General features: G+C 37.6%; 1 protein-coding gene across 1 annotated transcript in view; it reads right to left on the minus strand.

Moving 5' to 3' along the window:
- Positions 1 to 527: 527 nt before the first annotated feature.
- ARFIP1 (ADP-ribosylation factor interacting protein 1) overlaps positions 528 to 20,561 on the minus strand; it is a 36,023-nt gene continuing 15,989 nt past the window's right edge. Inside the window, exons 4-9 of the mRNA XM_009070926.1 lie at positions 20,420 to 20,515; positions 18,931 to 19,040; positions 15,213 to 15,434; positions 11,635 to 11,792; positions 9,323 to 9,497; positions 528 to 2,132 (exon numbers count right to left, since the gene is read on the minus strand). Of these exons, the coding sequence (XP_009069174.1) occupies positions 1,977 to 2,132; positions 9,323 to 9,497; positions 11,635 to 11,792; positions 15,213 to 15,434; positions 18,931 to 19,040; positions 20,420 to 20,515 (917 nt within the window). The 3' untranslated portion in view covers positions 528 to 1,976. The remainder of the gene's footprint in view (positions 2,133 to 9,322; positions 9,498 to 11,634; positions 11,793 to 15,212; positions 15,435 to 18,930; positions 19,041 to 20,419; positions 20,516 to 20,561) is intronic.

Here is a 20,561-nt window from a genome sequence, read left to right on the forward strand (position 1 = left end):
AACTCCTACCATTGCTGATAGATCAGTTCCTTCTGAGCAGCAACTACCCAAGGCAGGAGACACAGGAATCTGAGATAGAAACCAATGGCACATGTTCTTATGCATCCTTTTCCTACAGTTTTCTGGTACTTCAGTTGTAGTTGGTAGGTTTGCACTCTTCATCCCTGCTCTAATGCGTTTCCTAGCTCAGCTGTGCAGTCCCATAGCTAACTCTTCTTCATACCATATGTGTGCCAAGATTCAGAGGCAGTGGAAGTCAATGGATTCCTAAGAATTGTAAATGAAATTAAATTTCCTTTAAAAGCTTAAGTCAAGAAGCACATATACTCTAAGATTTGTTTCACTACGAGTTTACTTTCCAGTTGAACTTGCACACTATTAAATCACTCAAACAAAACAGCATCAGCATTACCACCTAGCACTGCTTTATGAGAAACTCTTGGGCAGGGGTGGAAACTCACAAAACCAGGATTAACCTTTCGCCGCACAAGCTCCGTTCTACTCTTAACCATCACAAGTCAAGGAAGTTTGACTGCAAACACCTTTAATATGAATACAAAATTCACATAGGATATACATTCTGGGGAACGTAACTGAACTATTACAAGAGATTCTGACAGAACGCAAACGAAGAAGGCTCTGTCAGGCCAAGAATTTAATGAGGAATGATTAAAAAGTTTGATTTACAGTTACATTACAGTTGTGTTAAGCACTGAAAACTTTAAGAATGTCAGCTGAAAGGCATTTGAACATACAGTACATAAATCATACAATCCACACCGTTGTAAATAACATATTTGAAGTATTTCATTTTACTTAACATAACATAAAGCAACATAACATGTGCAAATGAGGACTCCAATATATTGAATTTAAAATGTCTATGATAAAATTGACATATAATTTTACATTTAAGGACTACATGAATGATGGAGAAATTAAAAAAGTATCCTCCATGTTACTCCTGTTCCTGAAGTATGCTTTTCAATTAAACAGGAAAAACACACTGGCCCAGATTTCCTCTCTCATAATCAGACCTGTCCATGAAGTTTAACTAAAGCTTTCACTTGCTCTAAGTGTACAATGAAACAGCATTTACACAGTCTCCTTCCCCTTGCTGGGAACTGACAAACTATTACGTGAAAGGGTTCTTGGATTATGTACACTGGTGGAAAATATCTTATAAAAAGGCACATACCTGTGATTTAAGGCTAGTACAATATTTGTTTCATAGAGAAAGAAACATTTCAAATGAAATTAGTACATTGCATGGTTGGCCTCACTCAGCAAACCACTTGGTGCAAAGCAAAAATGTGTGCTCAGAAGCCTCAGACTGACAGTGATTCTTGCTTTAGTGTTTTTTGTGGGTTATTTTTTTAACCCTTTGATGGAAAGGTACTTCTTTTAAAAAGGCATTTCCTGCAATTCCACTAGTCAATGAGCTATCTGCTACTGTTGCCTTACATGCAGATATTGCATATAGGCCTTATACTATTCATCTGCAAAATACTCTTTTAACTTTCTCCTTTTTTTAAAAGTCATATGAAAATTATTAAAGATGTTTTCTATATTCATCTATAAAATACCAGATGTTGGTACAAATAATGTAAACCTCCATTTGGAAATTTTGACCAGCCACCAAAATGACCAGAAATCACAAGCATCATTTGTCAGTGCAAATCTATAATAGTTTTGTTTCCCCTCCCTCTCTCCCTCCCCCATCCCACTTACAGAAATAACCACCAACCTTTACATACAAAAGGAGTGATCTATATTTGAAATGACAGAAATTATGTTTGGTTACCTTAAAGTCACCCACTTCGCTATCAAATTCAGTTTTACAGTATTATAAAAGGGGAAAAAAAATTAAAGCTGTCTGTGCAAGAATCACTACAACAGTCTTTCAACCCCAACCCTTAATTATTCTCGGATTTAAAGATTTTTGGGTTAACATTGGGTCCTCTTCCATGATCTGATTACTGTTCTTCAAGCCAGGATGGGGCATCTGCTGCAGGATTTTTCAATTTGATGTGGAACTGTTTAAGTGTCTGTTCAAGCTGCTTCTGATTCCCAGCAAAGTATGCTGCAATGGCATTGTGGAACAGAACAAGCTGATTGTGCAATACCTTAACCTGCAGGTGAGGAGAGAAAGAGAGAGGCATTAAAAGGAGGAGGCAGATGTTAACATCATCACAGGCCAGTTATAAAGAAATATGTATATTCGAGATGCTCAGTCTTCACATAGGTCTATTTAAGAAAAACTTAAAAATACAAATACCAAATGCAAACACAGAATTCTTTAACACTGATGCAGTTTTTGTAAGTGCGTTTAACAGCCAATACCAGCTCAGTCTGCATGGACCAAACACAATTCACTAAACAGCATATTATCAAATATCTAACACTTGATTACAAGTACCTTATTACTTGAAATTAGATGACAAACCTCTAAGATACCTACCTGGAGGACAAATGGACCTCCCTGAAACAGCACATGACAAAGGCATTATCTAAGTATACAGTTCATGTATTTGCCCCTTGCAGAGTTGCTGTTCTCCAGCACACTTACACCTAGATCAAATCAAACTGATGTTCTTTTTAGAGAAATATTTCTTGTACATCTTCTGTAATACAGACAATTTCTTGACTATAACATTTGTGCAAAGTAGTCAAGAAACACACAGGACATAGCAGCAACCAAAACTTGAGAAGAGCATAAGGTCAGCTGGAGGGCACCACTGGTTTTCCCTCTTGCAACTTAGTCTGTGATGACAAGCTATAGCCTGGCTGATGAAGTCGAAGTTAAACAAGTATTAAGATTTCCATCCCAGCACACCAGTAGAAGATGTGAAAGAAAAGTACTATGCTGAAAAGGCATCTGTCCAGTTTCTCCTGCAGCCAAAACCTGTCCTATTTTTTCTTGAGTGTACCCTCAGCCCAGCACAACTTTAGTGTCAGAGCCCAAATCCCCATGGTAGTGGCCCTGTGTCTGTCTTCAGCCCACAGGGCATTGAGCCCAACAGCATTTAGCCAGCATAGAAGGGAATGGAGGAACAAGCTGCATAACAATGTGGTAGGTAGCAGATTAAGTTTTCTTTACTCAAATTTTGGATCACTGCTTCATCTCACAGCACAATCCACAAGGGATCGTCTACTTCTGTCATACTGGGAATCAAAACTGTCATTAGGTCAGGACTGGCCTATGCCTACCAGTTGTCCATGACTGTTTTAACAGGTTATTTGGCTATGTGCTTCTCTAAAATGCATGTGACTCGATACAGAGATGCGTTATGGTCTTCATTTCAGAAAAGATGTCAGATTTAAAAAATCCCACCATTATATTCAGACATGCTATGACCCTAGAAAGGGTAACATTTACCCAGAAATGTAATATATATTTTAAAAAAATACTTTGAGCCAAAAGGGCTGAGCATTTGTGTGTGTACATCCATACAGAGGTATATAAAAATTTCAGCACAATGCTCAAATTTCTTTTATGAGCATAACTTTTCTTTTTAAGCGGAATAGACTCATTTCACAAATTAAGTTTGGACTACAAACTGACAGCTGTACAGACCTTAGTATCCTATTTAAGTGATACCATCTCTTTGGTGGCCTGAATTGTGGTTTAAGTTGCCCTGCCAATTTGAAAACCAGTATCCCTATGTTTTCTCACCTAATAATTCAGGCTAATTATACTAAATACATGTCAAAGAATAGGCTTTTTTCCTCATTAATGGTGTAAAATGAGAGGCTATTCCATCACAAGGCTCTCCAAGAAAATACATGAGAGGTGTGTATGGTTAGAAAGGAATTCCTCATGCCCATAACACCGAGACAATTTTTTAATTTGCCATATTATTGACAGAATTCATCCCATACAGACATTTTAACATCTAGCAGGTAGAAGATTTAGTTAACTGCATTTGTTCAAACATAGTTCAGCTTTTTCAAGTCATAAAGGACAGCCTCCTCAGTTTGTGTGGGAATATATGTATACAAACACATGTAATTTGTATCCATAAAAATCTTTATCTCCAAAATATTACACCTTACAAGCAGAAAATGTCACAACAACATAAAGGGTTTGCTTTTAAAAGCTTAGATAAGAAGTACAGTGCTTTTCTTGAACAGATTCTCTCATCACTGTCATGCAAGGCTTTATGCAATCCAAGCAATTCTACACAGAAGTGCACTCACTGTTTTAGCATATTATTAAAGTGCTACAAGAGTTTTACTCATACTGTTTATAGGAACTCCAATAAAACAGGGGTAATGAACCTTCCCTCCCAGCCCAGGTTCATCAATGTGAGACCAAGTTTACTACTTTGTTAGGGTAGTTTTTAACACAGAACTTCTGAAGTCTTCTGACAACTTTATAAATTCAGTCATGCCTAGGCTCAAGTATGCACACACACACAGAGGCAGGAACTGACAGTATAGAGGCAGGTGATTTGGACTGAAAAAAATGTTTTGCTTTGGTAGTAGTTTTTGAACTACCAGAAGTACCAGACTGTATGAGGTTCCACCCCAAGCTCAATCACTGTGGTGTAAATTTTGTGATTGTTATCAAACGGGTTGCAGAGGTTCAAGGTGTTAAAACTTCTCCTCACCTCTTTCAGAAGCTATTTCTAAGTCAATCTCAAAAGTGATGGTGGGATCTTCTTAACCACAGCTTCATTCAAGTAACTTTAAGTTTCTAGAAAAAGACGACTTCAATTGCCTGACACTGTACAAAGAAGCTCTACTAGGAAGCAGCAGCCAGCAAAGAGAACAGAGCTGTAACATTTCAAATATCTGGTGTGCACTGCAACAATACCTGCAATCACAGCTAAACTGGACAGCAACTATTCACTTAAAGCCAAGTTCAAATCTACCCACTTTTCCCATGAAAGAATCTCAGTCCCACTTGGGGGAATGGAAAACTCTCTTACCCACTCCCGTATCTAGCTGTTCATTCCTACTTCTATGCTATATTTCACCTTAGCCCTCTGTTGGCAAAACATTCATGCATTTATGTAGTCAGTTGGATCAGAGAACAGATCTAGATTAAAATTAACCAGATAACAACATATTTTCTTTAACCTGGATCAGTTCCCCAATCTGATTCTCTACACGGCTGCAAAAACACTTTCACAAACACAACAGAGAAGGCCAAGGGAGGAAGGGGAGAGAGGATGAAGGGACTACTTTTTTTTTTTTTTTGCAGCAAAGCCTGGAAGCAACTGTCAGACTACAGCACTAAGGGCCAACGCTTGATCACGAAGCTGCAGCACCTATTCCAGTAAAGAAGTGTTTGATGATTTGCCTTTCACTCAAAGAATGTTAATGGCATGTTGCTAAAATACAGGTTCCAGTGTATGGCTAACATGCCAGTCAAAAAACCATCATGCTTTATACTCGAACAACATTAAAATCATTGCTCCTTGTTAATTAGCTACATCTACCAATATCTACCTATTTGTTCCTAATTACAAGCAGAGTAAGCACTCCATAATAGACTTGGCAAACTTAAGTCTCAAAACAAAACCAGACATTGTGGATAAGCGTAAAACCCAGGCATGTTCTACAGGAGACTTAAGTTTAATATACAGAAGATACTACAGGTTGGATTTGAGTTTTCACATTTCCTCCCCATGCTCTTAACATTTCAGTTCTCTCTACCTCCCTCTGAACACCCTATTTTCCATGGCACAAGTGCATATTTCTTTACATCCTCTTCATTCAGACTGGTTCAGGCACCTCAACAACCAAAAAGACTACACCCATTCAAGCCTTTCTATCACTTCATACTTCCTCACAACTATCATAATCCTTTCCCTTAGCTAGCTTCATTTGAAGTTGCTTGATCTAAACAGTTACATCATCTGGGTTTCCATTGGATTGCATATTGCCTTCATTTGTAGAAGCATTTAAAAATGAAACTCCTGAAGTACAACTCACAGAAGGGCATTTAATTTCATTCTCTATGGAGAAGGTATTAGACATTTCTCAAGTGCATACAAGGGTAAAGGATAATGCCTTTTCAAAAACTTTTCAGTGACAGGAAAGTTTAAGCTAAGAATAGGCCACCATCCTTATTAAAAAAAATTAACTATTTGTAAGTCAGATTTTTCATTGCAGCTATTCTTATACCAAATGCTTCAAATGTCTACAGAACTATGCCAGCTGGGGATAGCACCAATACAACTTCACAGCAACATTAAAAAATTTTCCATTCTAACTTCAAAATCAAATGCTACAATAAAAGCGAATAGAAATCTTCTGTATCTTGGTTTTACAGACAGAAACTTGCAATTCCAGCTTTACTGTAATGCAGTTGTCTGAGCCTTTGGGGACTCTGAAATACTAACAAACAGCCCAGGAGAACAGGCACAAAGAGACTGCAAACAGGGAAAAGCTAGGGCCAGTGAGATTATGTGTTCTTTGGTGACATTTGCAGCAACACAGACCAACCACAGCCCACCAGCCAGTCAAACTGGCTTTATAGGCTCTCAACAGCACCATTTGCTAGAACACAGTGCTGACAGCTGAACTGTTCCTGACTGAACCAATGGATTTATGCTGCCGTAAACAGCAGCAGCAACAAGGCAAACCTGAAGTAAAAATCTGTTTCAGGTTTATTCTGTTCCAGATCTGATCACTACACTCAATTCAGAAATGTTATCATACAGCCAAACTGGCACCCATCTCAGTTCTACCAACCACAGTTGGAAGGGAACTCTGGAAGATACTCCTGATCTCTTTTCCTGCTCCTCCTGGAATAACAAATGTTCCCATTCTTCCAAACAGCCATTATCATAGAAAATGGACTCTCATAAAGAGATGAGACAGAGTATTTGCTCACAACTAAAGCTCTGGTCACCTCCAGCAATTGTGAAAAGTTGAATGTACATTTTGCTGAGCATAAGTAGTTAAGGGAAGTACATCACCAATAGTGCACAGCACAGGATTGCTGCTCCTGCTCCCTTCTTGAACTTTTCTTCTTTTTTTTTTTGTTAGAAAGGCAGCTGAAGTGTGGAAGGCAATGCTTTTGTGCCAGTGCTCTCAGCTGTAGGAAACAAAGAATTTGCAAATCACAGACTGAGCTTTTGTGTCCAAGGCCTTTGCTCTGCAAGGTTCATACACTGCTGCTCTGCATCTCAGGACAGGGACTCCGATGAAACAGCAACACATCACTTTCCTTTTGCACTGCTGCTCCCCCAATTCATGCCCTTCTTCTCCAAGGCAGGCACAAGCCATCCTGCTTCCTCCTCCTACACTGCAGGGGAAGCTACTTCCTTCATTCACTTCAAACTCTTCCCATGATGACTAAGTGTCATCCTACACAACAAATAGAAAAGACCAAACTAAAATTTAACTCAGTACAGCTCTCAGTAGATAATTTTATTTAAGACAATATTTAATTGCTAAAGATGCCCTTTCTGTATCTTTTTTTGGAATAAAATGACATAGAATATTTAGTAAATATTTTTACGTCCCTAATGTCAAAACTGAGAAATGTGAACCACTGATAAAAAGGCTTAAGCATGTGAGATTTCCTTCTCTATCAATCTAAAAGTCAGGAAGGAAAAAACAATCTCTTACAGAAACAAAATGTGTAGACTGTGACTGCTAACAGGGCGCCTGATCTAATTCAAGACTGTCAGTTGGAATACAACTTCTTTAGTGCTCACTAAACTAAGTTAAAAAAATGTGGAAACATTTTGTACAAGGTGGAAATCAAATGCTTTCACTCTGAAACTTTCCCATCTGTATAAACATAAATTGATCAGTCTTCCGTGAGGAAGTAGTGTAAGTGCTATTTTCAACCAATTTGAAGCTAAGCATCAGAATTCCTGCACAGATATGAGCTGGAAGGACCAAACTCTTTCAACACAAATACATTATATTAGTAGCAAGGAACTTACAACAAGATGAAAACAAAGGTGGGGGGTGGGGTGGGGGGAAGAGACACCTTCAGCATACCTGTTCTCAATTTAGCATAGCTTTAAAACCCAGTTCTTAGGAGCATTTTCTAATTTAAGCATCACTGTCAGCCTTCAGATTAGACTTCAACTTGTTCAAGAAAATTAATTTCAATATGGATTTTTTCCATTTTAAGGATAATGGGCTACAAGTTCAGCAAGAACAACAAATAAAAGTCAAGGCAATACCAGTTCTAAATCACCTGATGATCTGGTCCATCAACTCTTAATGGCTATGTGACTCCAGACTAGGCAGTCCTATGCAAATGTGTATCTGAAGTAGCAGTGCTCAGGAGCTACACTACAAGCATGTATTGTTTTGGAAACCAAAAAGTCAGTTGATTTTCTCTTTTTTCCTCTTAGCATCTGTTGATGGTTTTTATTTCTTCCCTGACTTCCATCTTTATTCTAAATAGCTGATACAACTGCATATGTGATAATATATTCAGAAATACAGAACAATAATCCATTTTAATTGGTTTCGCTTGTTTCCGTAAGTTTTCCCTTAAAGCTTCCTACTTCCATGCAAGGAGCATGGTTTGCTATGGTTGTCATGTGTTGCCACTCCTGTATTCTGACAGGCAGTTGTTACCTACATTCAGATCTTTAAAAGCACATGAAATACAGTCACACATGATTATAGCCATATAATTTACTATGAGTATGAACAGAAATCAGATGTTGAAAGACTATAATTTTTACATCTAATCAGAAACAATTTAAAAGAACTTGTTTATCAAAAAGCACAGTTTAAAAAGTGTTTTGTCTGGCAGTTCTATTTTTGCCTGGTAGACAGAATAAGAAGGGTAAGAATCCCATCATTAAGAGGGTATAGATGAAATGGTATTGTTGAATTAAACACATAGGGCAAAAAAAACCCCCAACCCTCAAACCAACAGTCCAAGAGTCCTGTTTAAATTTAAGAAACTATAAGGGTAGTAATTACAGGAAATTGCATTTCTCACTTCAAAATACTAGTTTAAAGAAAGCTTAATTTTGAAGAAGCCTTCGAATATTAAATCAGTAGTTATGTGGACTGATTTAACCATTAAATGTGGTAAATTGGAAAAGTAATGCTTTTCCAAACTTGAAACCTCCCATATCAACAAGAAACTTATGCCATAATGTTTCTCACTTGTAGCTGGAGCAGCTTTATTAGGGACTTCAAAGGTTGCCTGCTCTGAAAGTGTGTCCTCCAGTGACACAGCAAGAACCCAGAAAATTCTGCTTATTTTTGTTGCTTGCTATAACTTTAAATTAATATATATTTTAAGATCTAACAACTAAATTATTTATAGGAAGCAGCAACTTCCAGAACTAAACTCCTAAACCTAACATCAGAAGCAGCAGCTTACCTTATTTTCTTCCAGAAATTTCAATTTGATAGATACATCATTACGCATTTTGTCGTATTTCTCTTTATGCACTTGAAACAGTTGCTGTGATTGTTCAATCTTTGGCAGAGTGTTTGCATCACGAGGGCCAAGATTCAGCTCTTCTAGGTCTGTTCGATAAGCATCATACTCAATCCTGTGAAGGAAGAGGAGGAGGGTAAAAAACCCAATAAAATCTAAAGGCAGTGTCTCAAAACTGACCTCACATATAGAGCCAAGTACAACAAAAGATGAACTACACAATTAACTGCAGAAAAAAAAAACCTGGGCAAGTTTCTTTCACCCCTCCTCCTATTCATCAACCACCCTGAAGTACACTGTATAAAACTGCCTCAACACATACCCTCCCCTCCTCTGTTCCTGCCTCAGCCACATGCTCTTAGCTCTGTTTTATACAGGCTTCAGTGATCCTGAGCCTTTCCTGGGACATCTCAACTTATTAACCCAATTAAAGCTAGCAAATACTTTTTCAGGTTAGCCTTCTGCTGCTGAATCAGTTCAGTGGAGAATTTGTGTTGAGAGCAAAAGACACATCAAGTGCATGACATCCCCTTTGAGCAGGTGTTTGAGGAACAGCTCACTTACACCAAATCCTGACCTAAAGCATTCACAGCATGCTCCAGGCTTCTCTATATGCATTAAATGGAACAGTTTTATAGTTCTTGCAGAGTTTTATGAGAACTTGTCCTATGGAGAAACAGGCTGCAAAAAGATGTTGCAGCCCTGGCCAAAGCATCATCACTTTCTTCCATACTTCTTTGCAGCTTTCAAATTATGGGACATAGCATATCAGCCAATTTTAATGGGATAAACAGCCTATTTCTGGTCTTTTAAACATGCTTCCTCACAGACATTTCTAAAACTGGACACAAATCAAGACTAAAAACTTGTTATCAACCACAACTTTTTAGTTGGTGTAGCTGCTCCAAGATAAAACACATTTTCAGAGGTAAAAGGAGCAATATTGACAGGGCTCTGCCTGATTGCAATTGCCACTACGATTCAGGCTTTATGTGAAGAGTTTAAATACAAAAAGGAAACAAACCAATAGTGAGCTGATAGAAGAGGAGAACAGATGAATGGTAAAGTGCAATTTGGGACAGGAAAGAAGAGGCACAAAAATCAGTATGACCTATTTTCACAGTGCAAAATGATGAACTAGCCATGTAAGTGAAGAACCTTTGCAATGTATTTGCCATATTAAAATAGCAAAATATTTGATTTCTTTAATGAACAGAAAGAGAAAGAAACAAAGGTATTTCAGGAGGGAAGAACCATAAATTGAAAATGACTGACAAGAACAATCATAGCAGATGCACTTTGCATACATTTTCAAGGGTATACCTGGAAAATGTGTGAACCAATTTAATTTTTAAAAAAATACTTGAGTGTCAAAAATAAAGCAATACCTTAGATACATATTAATTCTGCCTCTCATGCCTTTTGAAAGTTTACCTAAATATCAAAACAATAACTTATTATTTTGCTTATAAATAAGCATTAGAACTGACCAACTAAAAAAAGGAGGAGGGGAAACAACTTCAAAACTTCAGCAGTTTGCAATTTCTGACCTAAAAAAATAAAGTCACAACAAATTATATGCATAAACTACATCCATAGTCAAATTAAAAGAAATGCATTTTACCCTATTAAATCAAAGAAAGTCAGAATGGAACCACTCGTCAGAAAGGACCACAAGTCCCCAGAAGGGAAAAGGGACCTGGATATAGAGTACAATGCCACACAGAAAGAAACTTTCTCCAGGCCAGGAAACCCATTATCTACTGCTACACGTTATCAACTCACTACGAAATTTCTATTTTATTCTCCCCTTTCTGACCAAGCCTGCAACTTCTGCATAAAAATCCACATGTGAATTGCATGTCTTCTGCACCAACAGATGCACAAGATTAAATGTTTTTCAGTCAAAGAGATTATTTTACCTATTGCAATGTACCCGGATTAAAGGGTTAATCTTGCATTGTCACGCTACTTAGAAATCACCCTAATCTGTCACACAGGAAAAAATAGCTACAATTACTCCTAGGGCTAACAAGGAAAATTAAATCTACAACAGAGCATTTACAAAACATTTGAAGATACGTGAAATCAGTTACAGTTAATTACATTTAACCTTAAATCCTAATTATATGAATCGTGTTATAAGGTTTTATCTGACAGGTTAATCACTGAAATATAAGGACTAAGCTGAAGCAAAGCCTGCCTCCTAAAGATTAATTTGTAATGAAAAGAGCTAGACACAGGATAGCTACCTGGCACTTTCATACTGTTTCACAGTCAATAATGTATCCTCAATTGTTTTATTCACCAATGTATTCACACTGGCAATAAAAAAGTTAATAGCCCCGAGAAGTGTTTCTCCATTTTTAGCTAGAAGTTTCTGCGTATCTGCATTGTAGCCAAACTCCTCCTATAAACAAAGAGCAGAAAAAACAAAGCTGTAGATCAATTGAAATCATAACATTCATCAGCAACTATATAAAAAAGCAAACACAGATGTGGCAGTTCTTTCACTTCTGTTTGGGTATGCTTATGATTAAACCAATATGATTTCAATACAATATTCAGTTCACAGTTTTTATGCAACCTTTCTAACGTCAGTAAAACATAGTTTACAATTTTATTACCACATGTGATGTCAAATCCTATTTTATAATGCGATTTTTCTGCACTCTGAAGTCTTGAATATTACGTAAAAGTAAGTGCTAATGCAATCTTCACATTGTCATTGAGCAGGGTTTTAATCCAGCATCTCTCATGTGGCTGTCTAGGTAATGCTTTAATATGAACAGAGACACCACGACATTAAATACAGAAATGTAACTAAAGTCACAAGGGCACACGGCATTAATTAGCTATTAAGTTTTATTCTTGCATTCTGGAAAAGAGCACTGAAAAAAAAGCAACATCTACCACAGTTTAACAGGCTGTAAATAATTGAAGAACAGAGTATTATAATGAATAGCAAATAAAAATTTTAATGTAGCTCAGCCATAAATTTCAAAAGGACAAGGGCGAAATTATTTCCAAGGCATTTCAGTCACATTTAGATATATTTCTGTTCATGTCTCTGTTAACAGCAGTTTCAGCTGACCAAGGCTGCAAAGATTTGCCTAATGCATGGATGCCAAATGAATCCAATTATTATATTTATGTCATCCATATGGCATCTTCATATTCTACAGATGGGAGTTCTCACAAAAGAGAACAATCTCTGGTTGTAATGACTGTAAAACACACTAGATTCTTATTTGGAACTTGTATCTTTTTAGGCTTGCACACTGCCAACAACTGACTCAGAAGTGCTGTATTCTCCCAGTTTCCTTTCATCTGTCCAGAAAGTGAACACCAAAGCCAAATGATATTTCATGTTAACAAGTTCAGGACAGTAAGGGAAATGGGCAATGGTAAGGGAAGAACCCTCTAGAAAAGGAGGTGCAGTGGAAGTGAGCAACTGAAGAAGAAAAACAGAAGAAAACTCAGGGCAAGTTTTCATGGGCTAAGCCCTGTAAACACTGCTACAGATCTGTCATCTTTGCTTTGCACAGCTGTTTGGGTAGCAAAAGCAGTCAGTCAAATCACTAGATTTTGCTGAAAAAAACACTCCAAACCAAAAACCATTTTCCAGCTGGTTTCACTCCAACATTACCAGCTACACAGCTAGCATGAGCACTAGCACAGGGAACAAACAGGAGCATACTGGCAGAGAGGACAGCAGTAGGACTGTCCCTTTCAGCAGCTTAGTCCCATCTCTTTTCCCTCCTGCAGGCAAGATTGCAATTAGTTTTCCAGCTGGTCCTCTCACTCAGATCACTGCAGACTCAAATGAGCAACACTACCAGTACAAGGGAGGGAAGTAAAAACCATGACACTGCAGTGGCCTGCAGTACTAAGGAACATGCTAGCCAGCAAAACTGCCCTTCTAATTGTTCATACATTTTTAAACAAACTTTTGGGTTTTGTCCATGACCTCTGCAGATACCTCTTATGAAACAGACAGGAAATCCTTTCTGTATGAAGAGTTTACACACAGTTCACACTCCCCGCACAGGTCAATTAAAATTGGAATTCATCTGTCTATATAATTAGAGGCACATGAGCCTGGAACCAAGAGTTATCTTTGTATCCAAAAGAGAAACAGCAACACATTCGCATTAAGTAATACCTCTGTGGATACCACATTAAAATCTTTTTGTTATCATGTATAAAACAAGAAATATTACCTTAAAAAGAGGTGTGGACTTAGGTTTTATTTAATTTAAATTGATAGAGTGTTATTACATTATACATTAAAAGACTAACTGTTCAGAAATTTTACTTTTATTCTTGCAACAATGCTATCCAAATATCCATGAAGAGTAGGTCAGGCTACAGATGGTAATACAGTACAGATTAAACCAAGGGGAAACACAGAGAGGAAAGAGACAAACATCAGGCAAGTCTCCAAGAGGCAAAGGTTAGATAACTTTTATTATAGCAGCAGAAACCTTTATTTGATTTTCATCAACAGACCCATTCAATGATCTACACAAGAGATGAATGACGGAAACAAATTCCAAGACCAGTACAAGATGCTGAAAGAACCTGGAAGATCAGTATTCCCATTCCCCAGAAGTTACAAGCTATTTGTGGGAAAAACCCCAACATTCATTAAATGAGTATGATGCCAGATTTCATCCAAGTTTCGGAAGAAACATCCAGCTTCAGCACATACTTCATAACAGTCACTAAGTTCTGCCACAAACCACATGCCCATATTTGTGTCAAGACTAAACTGATTATTAAAAGCTTCTTTTAGCAGATCATTTCATTTCTTAGCAGCTATAAGTGCTCTACTTTCACAGATTTTCATCTGTCAGACCAGTTCTGAAAATTCCTGTATGCCAGCACAGGAGTCTCCAATCTTTTCAGCCAGCTATCTATCTGTCAGGGTTCCTCTGTGCAAGCATGAGCTCCCTTAGAACTCAATGGGAATAGAAATCACGAAAAGGGAAAAATAAACAGACAGAGGTTTTTAAAATCACAAAGATCACTTGAGCTGCTTCAGCAGCTATGTCTTAGGGAATCATTAAGCCATGTAATACTGGTTTTTCAAAGGATCAAATTGCTTTAACTTTGCAAGTGCAGAACAAGCAATGCAGAAGCAAGCCAGCTACTAGACTTTGTAAGCAACATATAGTTTCTCTCTCTTAACAGCACAGTTTTATTACTGGCAAGAGAATGTGCCAGTGCTACATAAACTTCTAAACCACGTAATCATAACACCTCAGATATCTAAAGATTGCCTCTCTTGCTCAGCAACTCCAAACAATGTAAGAATACAGATCAGTCCTTTTAGTAGGAAAATTGTGATTAAAAAAGGACTTTGAGATGAAATCTCAATGCTTAAATACACCACAGAAAAATAATTTACTCACACTTCATGTGCACAAGTGAAATAATGTGCCCTAATCTACTTACTCCCCAGCACATTCCCCAAAGACATCCTGTAATTGAAGTGACATAACACCCTGGAACACTCTGATGACATTTCACTAGAAGTAAAATTAATAGCAAAATACATCTTCTGTAGAAAGCAAAGTTGTCAGTTCTTGGGTCCAACCAGCAACTAGAGGCACACACTTTAGAAACAATAAAGAACTGCCATAATTTCAATAACTTCCTATAGTTTTAAGTGAATTACATAAGCTTTTAACACAAAGAGCATGTAATATGTTGTTAACAGCAATGTTTATAGAAGTAGCTGCTAACTACTATATACCCTGCCCCAGTCAATTAGGCTTATCTTCATCTCTGCCACTGTATTTTTTTAACACTATAAAAGTCTTACATGAAGTTCCAATGATTTTAAACTCAGGTCAGCAAATGCATCTCCAAGTTGCCTTTGGGTATGTACCATCTGGAAGAGCTGCGTGGACAGTGTCTGTGCCAGTCTCAAGATATTTTCATATTTTTTTTTGTTATCTCTCAATATATCTATTTGAGCTTCTAGTTCCAGATCTACTGTTCTTGAGCCACGACCCAGTTTTTCAGAGATGATCTGACGTGTACACTGCAGAAAAAAAATTAAATTATAAAGAATCAAGTATATTCAAGACAACACAGCATACACCCATTTTCAGCTTCAAGGGACGTATAATTACACACAATTCTTTCACAATCACCCCTCCCAATAGAAGTTTGCACAACAAACTGAAAAAACAACACACTCTTTAGAAGTTTATCAGGACTCAGCAAGAACAGTTGGACAAGTCTCAACTCCTACTAAGATGAATATTCAAGTTAGCAAATCAAGAGCATAACTAATTGTTTCTCAAGTAAAAGAACACTTATCTCTTTATAGGTTTGGTGAATCTCATTAAGTTAAAAGAAGCAATTCAGCCCAATGCATTAAAGTCAGCTAATGGGAGCATTACTAGGTCTGCATAAAAATATCTAGTTAGCAATGTTTTGGGCTTTGTCTACTAATCATCCAATTCCAGATCATGCATGTTGTGTTTCCCAAAAATGTTATTTTTGAGGGGGGAAGTAAGGAGGTGGTGTTTTTCAGCATGTTTTTTAAAGCTCACTAGGAAACTGGGAACTCCTACTGAGCAATCTGCAGAACTATTAGAATGCACTTTTCATTATTTACACATCTATAACATGGAGGCGATTGTCTCAGACTCAGTATTTCTTTTCTGACATAAGTCAAATTCTTCACAGATTTGCAGTTCATTAGCACAGTGAGCAGAAAATGTGCTCTTACAAGGCTGGAGACACTTTCACCCACCCAACGGCTGTGACAGATAAGGCTGCTAACACATTGCACTTATCTGTGACACCTTCTTTACCAGAGATTCAAGCCCAGCTTGGCAGTGAGCTTCCCAGGATGTGTACAGGGGTTTCCTTGACTGAGACATAGGAGAAGCCATTTGCAAAGCAGATATGCAGCAAAGCCATACAATTTCTCTATGGAAAGCAGGAATTATTTACCGCTATAGTAAACTACTTGAAGTTAATCTGTGGTCCCAAAGGGGAGACACATTTCACCTGCTAGAGCCTTTATGTCCTTTCTAAATGTAATAGATGAACACAGGAAAGACTCACAACTGATCAAGCAGAACAAGTTGGTCGTGATTGATAAGCTTTACATTGGAAGGCACAGACTATTTGGGCTACTTCAGTAGATTCAACTGATTCGCAAGAAAGAGCACAGCTCATCTAGGTGACATTTGTCTGTCAAGTATCAGAAATTTGGGAGAGCATAACAAATCATATCAACACAGAATACAACTTTACTACAAAAGTCACAATACAAATTGCAAAATAAAGTTTAGCAATGAGTGTGCTCAGATTATAAGCATGCCTTTCATTGGGAACTGTGGTGGTGATGGCCAAGTTTTGGCTATTTTCCTAAAAAACTGGGACACATGCATGCACATCCCCATGGAAATGCAAGGGAAAGTCTGAATCATAGAAGGCAACATTTTTGGAGGCAAGAATAAATTGCAAGCAAAGGAATTATTTTCAACCAAGGGGTTGAAAGCTCCACAATTTACAGCAAAACACCTAAAAAAGCCCAGAAGTGACATGTGAGGAGAAAACAGTAACTGGAAAGACTTAGATTGCATACTTTGCTCAACTCAGATGTAGCTACAGATAAAGATGCCCTTATCTATTCTGAATTACTCTGGTTCTAAGTGGACTAGTACAAACACACAAGTTGCTCTATACTCTTACTAGCAAATAAAGAAAATTTCACACGTTAATTCCACTGTGTTTTGCTCTATGAGTATCTACATTAAAAAGTATCACGAATAAGAGTACACTCCTCAAATAGAAGTCACACAACACAAAGCTTAAGAAAAACAACTCTCTTAATGGAAAAAGTCCACCGAAATACATTTAAGAGAAATGTATTTTAAATAGCCTATGTTAAAGATGAACAGAGACACTACTGGACATGCCTCAGAAATGTTTCACTAGTAGCCCAGTAGGAAAGAGAGGCTTGTAAAACAGGGGTTTGCCCCTCAGTTTGAGTATGAAAACCAACAAGATAAGCTTTGTGTTAGAATTGCTGAAAGTCGAGAAGAGTCACAACTTGCTTGTTCCTGTGTCTTTTCGCTAAACTGAAAAACTGATCCAAAAGGGAAGGACAAGGGCAGGGAAAAGATCAGCAAAGCCCTCATCTCTCAACCATGGAAAGAAGGGCAATTTCTTTTGACACTAACTCATGATTACTAGCGACCATAACATCGGAGAGAGTGAAGAGGGACAGTAGCTGCAAAGGCAACAGATTAATCTTACCGAGTTAAAAATCACAGAAAATGTTAAATATAGCCTATGAAAATTTAGTTAGGCTAGACAGGAGAGCAGCTTTAGCCTCCTGTGACTTTTCAGTTGAAAGCAGTTTCTTAAAACAGAAATAAACGTGGAAGGTAAAACCAATTGTGTCTCATTCACACAAATGTATATGGGACAAAAAGCAAAGCACTCTAAATACATGAAAGCATAATTAACTATCTCTTCACATATGGGAATGACTCCTGAACACATCCAGTAATTTAGATTTCAAAATTCCTCATACAGACATGATGGCATAGGAACTACTCATGTCAGATTCCTAAAGAACTTCCTAATGGCAAGTTTCACCACTAACTCCACTTGGAGACTAATGCCCGGTACACTGAACAGCAAGAACTGCAGCTTAGAAGGGTTCAGCTGCTGACTTCCCTCCACTAACCATTCATTTCTGCATCCTCCAACTTACAATGGTCAGCTACCATGAGCAAGGTAGGTGACTTCTTCCCATGGAACCAAAGCAAGCCAGTATGTCCACAAATTTAAATACTGTCCTTAACCATATTAAATATGCTTTTTGTATGTAGCCTACATATATATAAAGTGTTTTTAAATGTATGGCATCTTCCCTGCATAGTGCTCCTTCAACTCAAAATGAATTCAGAAGCTCTCTGAACAATCCTATTCCTCCAACAAACAAACTGTACACAAAGTCACTATGAGACTCTAGAAAGATCATAACTGACCTATCTTGTTAGGCATGTTTGGGAAGAGATTTCAGAAAACATTCCTTGAGTTTTCTGAAAGTGCTAGTCTTTGTTTGCTATGCCGTAAGATTTCAGGGATGAGGAGGTTTGGGCCAAGAAAGAAATCTAAAAATCCAGTCTGCAGTCACTACAGCTAGAAAAATAATGTTCTAAACAAGGATCCAAGACCAGTTTTCCCAACACTTTTCACTAGTCCTCTGGCTGTTCCTCCATGTTAGTAAGTTTGCAGTCATGATGTGCGGAGATTTTATCATTTTGTTTTCTAAATGAAGGCACCCAAAAGACAGAATAAGGTCAAGTCCTGTCTTTTTTAGTTGTGGTATAACAGCTTTGATTCCAAGAGTCAGTGTTCTTACACAGCCGAGAGCATTTTAAAGAATGGCTTCAGCTGAATAGCATATATTCTGATTGGACCACAGCACACTCCAGAGTAGCTGACAGACAGTGGCAAAGTCATTTTTAGAATACATACATACACAGAAACGTATGTCTGAATACCTTGTAAGTGTTTAGGCTCCACTTTCTCACCAATTCCAGTTTCTCCATGGCTGGATTCTTTACTTCATCTGCTAACACAACAGGTCCACTCTTCTGCTGAGCTCTGCCACCTGTGTCAGACACAAAGCAAGCCTTCAAGGCTTGGGTCTGGGGATTTGTTTAAGGGATTAACAGCAGGTATGGAAGATTTGTGCAATAAAGCAGAGCAAAGTGACAGTATGAACTGAAGATGAATAAGCAGATTTTCAAAATCAGTTCCAGAAAGAAAAACTTATTTTAAAATGGATATAAAACATGAATATATCTCAATATTTCTTGTAGTAACAGGCTGAAAAAAGCTGACCGAATGCATGGAGTTCTACTAACCAATCTTAAAACTCCCAAGAGTCGAAGACCCTTTTGGATTTAGCCCATTTAAAGTCTGTTTACAACCTGCAGACCATTAAATGAAAATCACTGGCATATAAAAACTGTTGTCACAAAGTGCAGGGGTTTATCTTCTCCAATGAGCACCATCCTTTCCAGAAGATGTGTTCAGACAATATTTAACTTATTTATTAGCTCATTGTATAAGAGCCAATTAATTCTACAAACCATCAGTATAAAAACAGCAACAAATAAAAGATTTAAAGCAACAAATTAGAATATCTAGGGCCAGTCACCACACACAAATTGCCATTACTCATAATTTTCCAGTTAGTATGGGATATCATGTGGATTCTACATTTTAACTGTGTAAAATGATTCCTAGTGTCCTAAATATTAAAATCTGCTAAGTATCTTCACTTTTTAAGCAACATTTTTCTTTATCCATGCCCAATTTTGACTACTCCTGCCTCTAATCCCTACTCCTGTTTACAGTCACCTTAGTCTTGCCAAGTTATTTATGTAAGCAAGAGTTTGGAAAAATGTCTGTACAGATGCCTCCAGATACTCCTTTAGCATCAAGTTCTACTATGTTCTTTACATCTTCAAAATGCTGTGCAAACATTAAGTAATTAACCCTCTCAACACCCTTATGAGGTAACTGAGTAAGTTTTCTCCTTTTGTACAGGAGGAAACAGACTAAGATGTTAAGTAATTTGCCCATAGGCACAAAATGAGTCAAGTGACAAAGCCTAATTTGGGTGTTGTGAATTCCTAATGGTCTAGCCTCCATAGTCTAGTCTACTGGAATCTGTGATCATTTTGGCAAAAAATTGCCAAAAGTTTCAGCTTTAACCTAAATAAAATATTTTTGTTACTCTTGTTCTAGCTACTGTTTGCTATTATTAATATTTGATAATTATATTTTTAATTTCATAGAGCAAAGCAGCTTAGAGAGAGGAAAGCACAGGTTAACTTTGTGAATGGTTAAAAGTCGTGAGAGCCACCAAAACCCTTCAGAAGTTATACTTCCAACTAAGAGTAGATAAAATTATTAAAGCCATGGAGGGGTTAGTACAGTGTCAGCAGAGACAAGGGCGTTATCCATTCAGTGCTTTGATACCTGTGGGAATAATTAAATCAGAACCTTGTCCAGCCAGTCTGCTAGCTGCTGCACTGCTAGGAGATATAACAGATGATTTGGGTGATGCTGAGGAACCTGAAAAGGGGACATTTAACCATGAAAATCCATCATCGTCCCTTAC

The sequence above is a fragment of the Acanthisitta chloris genome, unplaced genomic scaffold (assembly GCF_000695815.1).
Source record: "Acanthisitta chloris isolate BGI_N310 unplaced genomic scaffold, ASM69581v1 scaffold11283, whole genome shotgun sequence".
Classification (NCBI taxonomy): Eukaryota; Metazoa; Chordata; class Aves; order Passeriformes; family Acanthisittidae; genus Acanthisitta; species Acanthisitta chloris.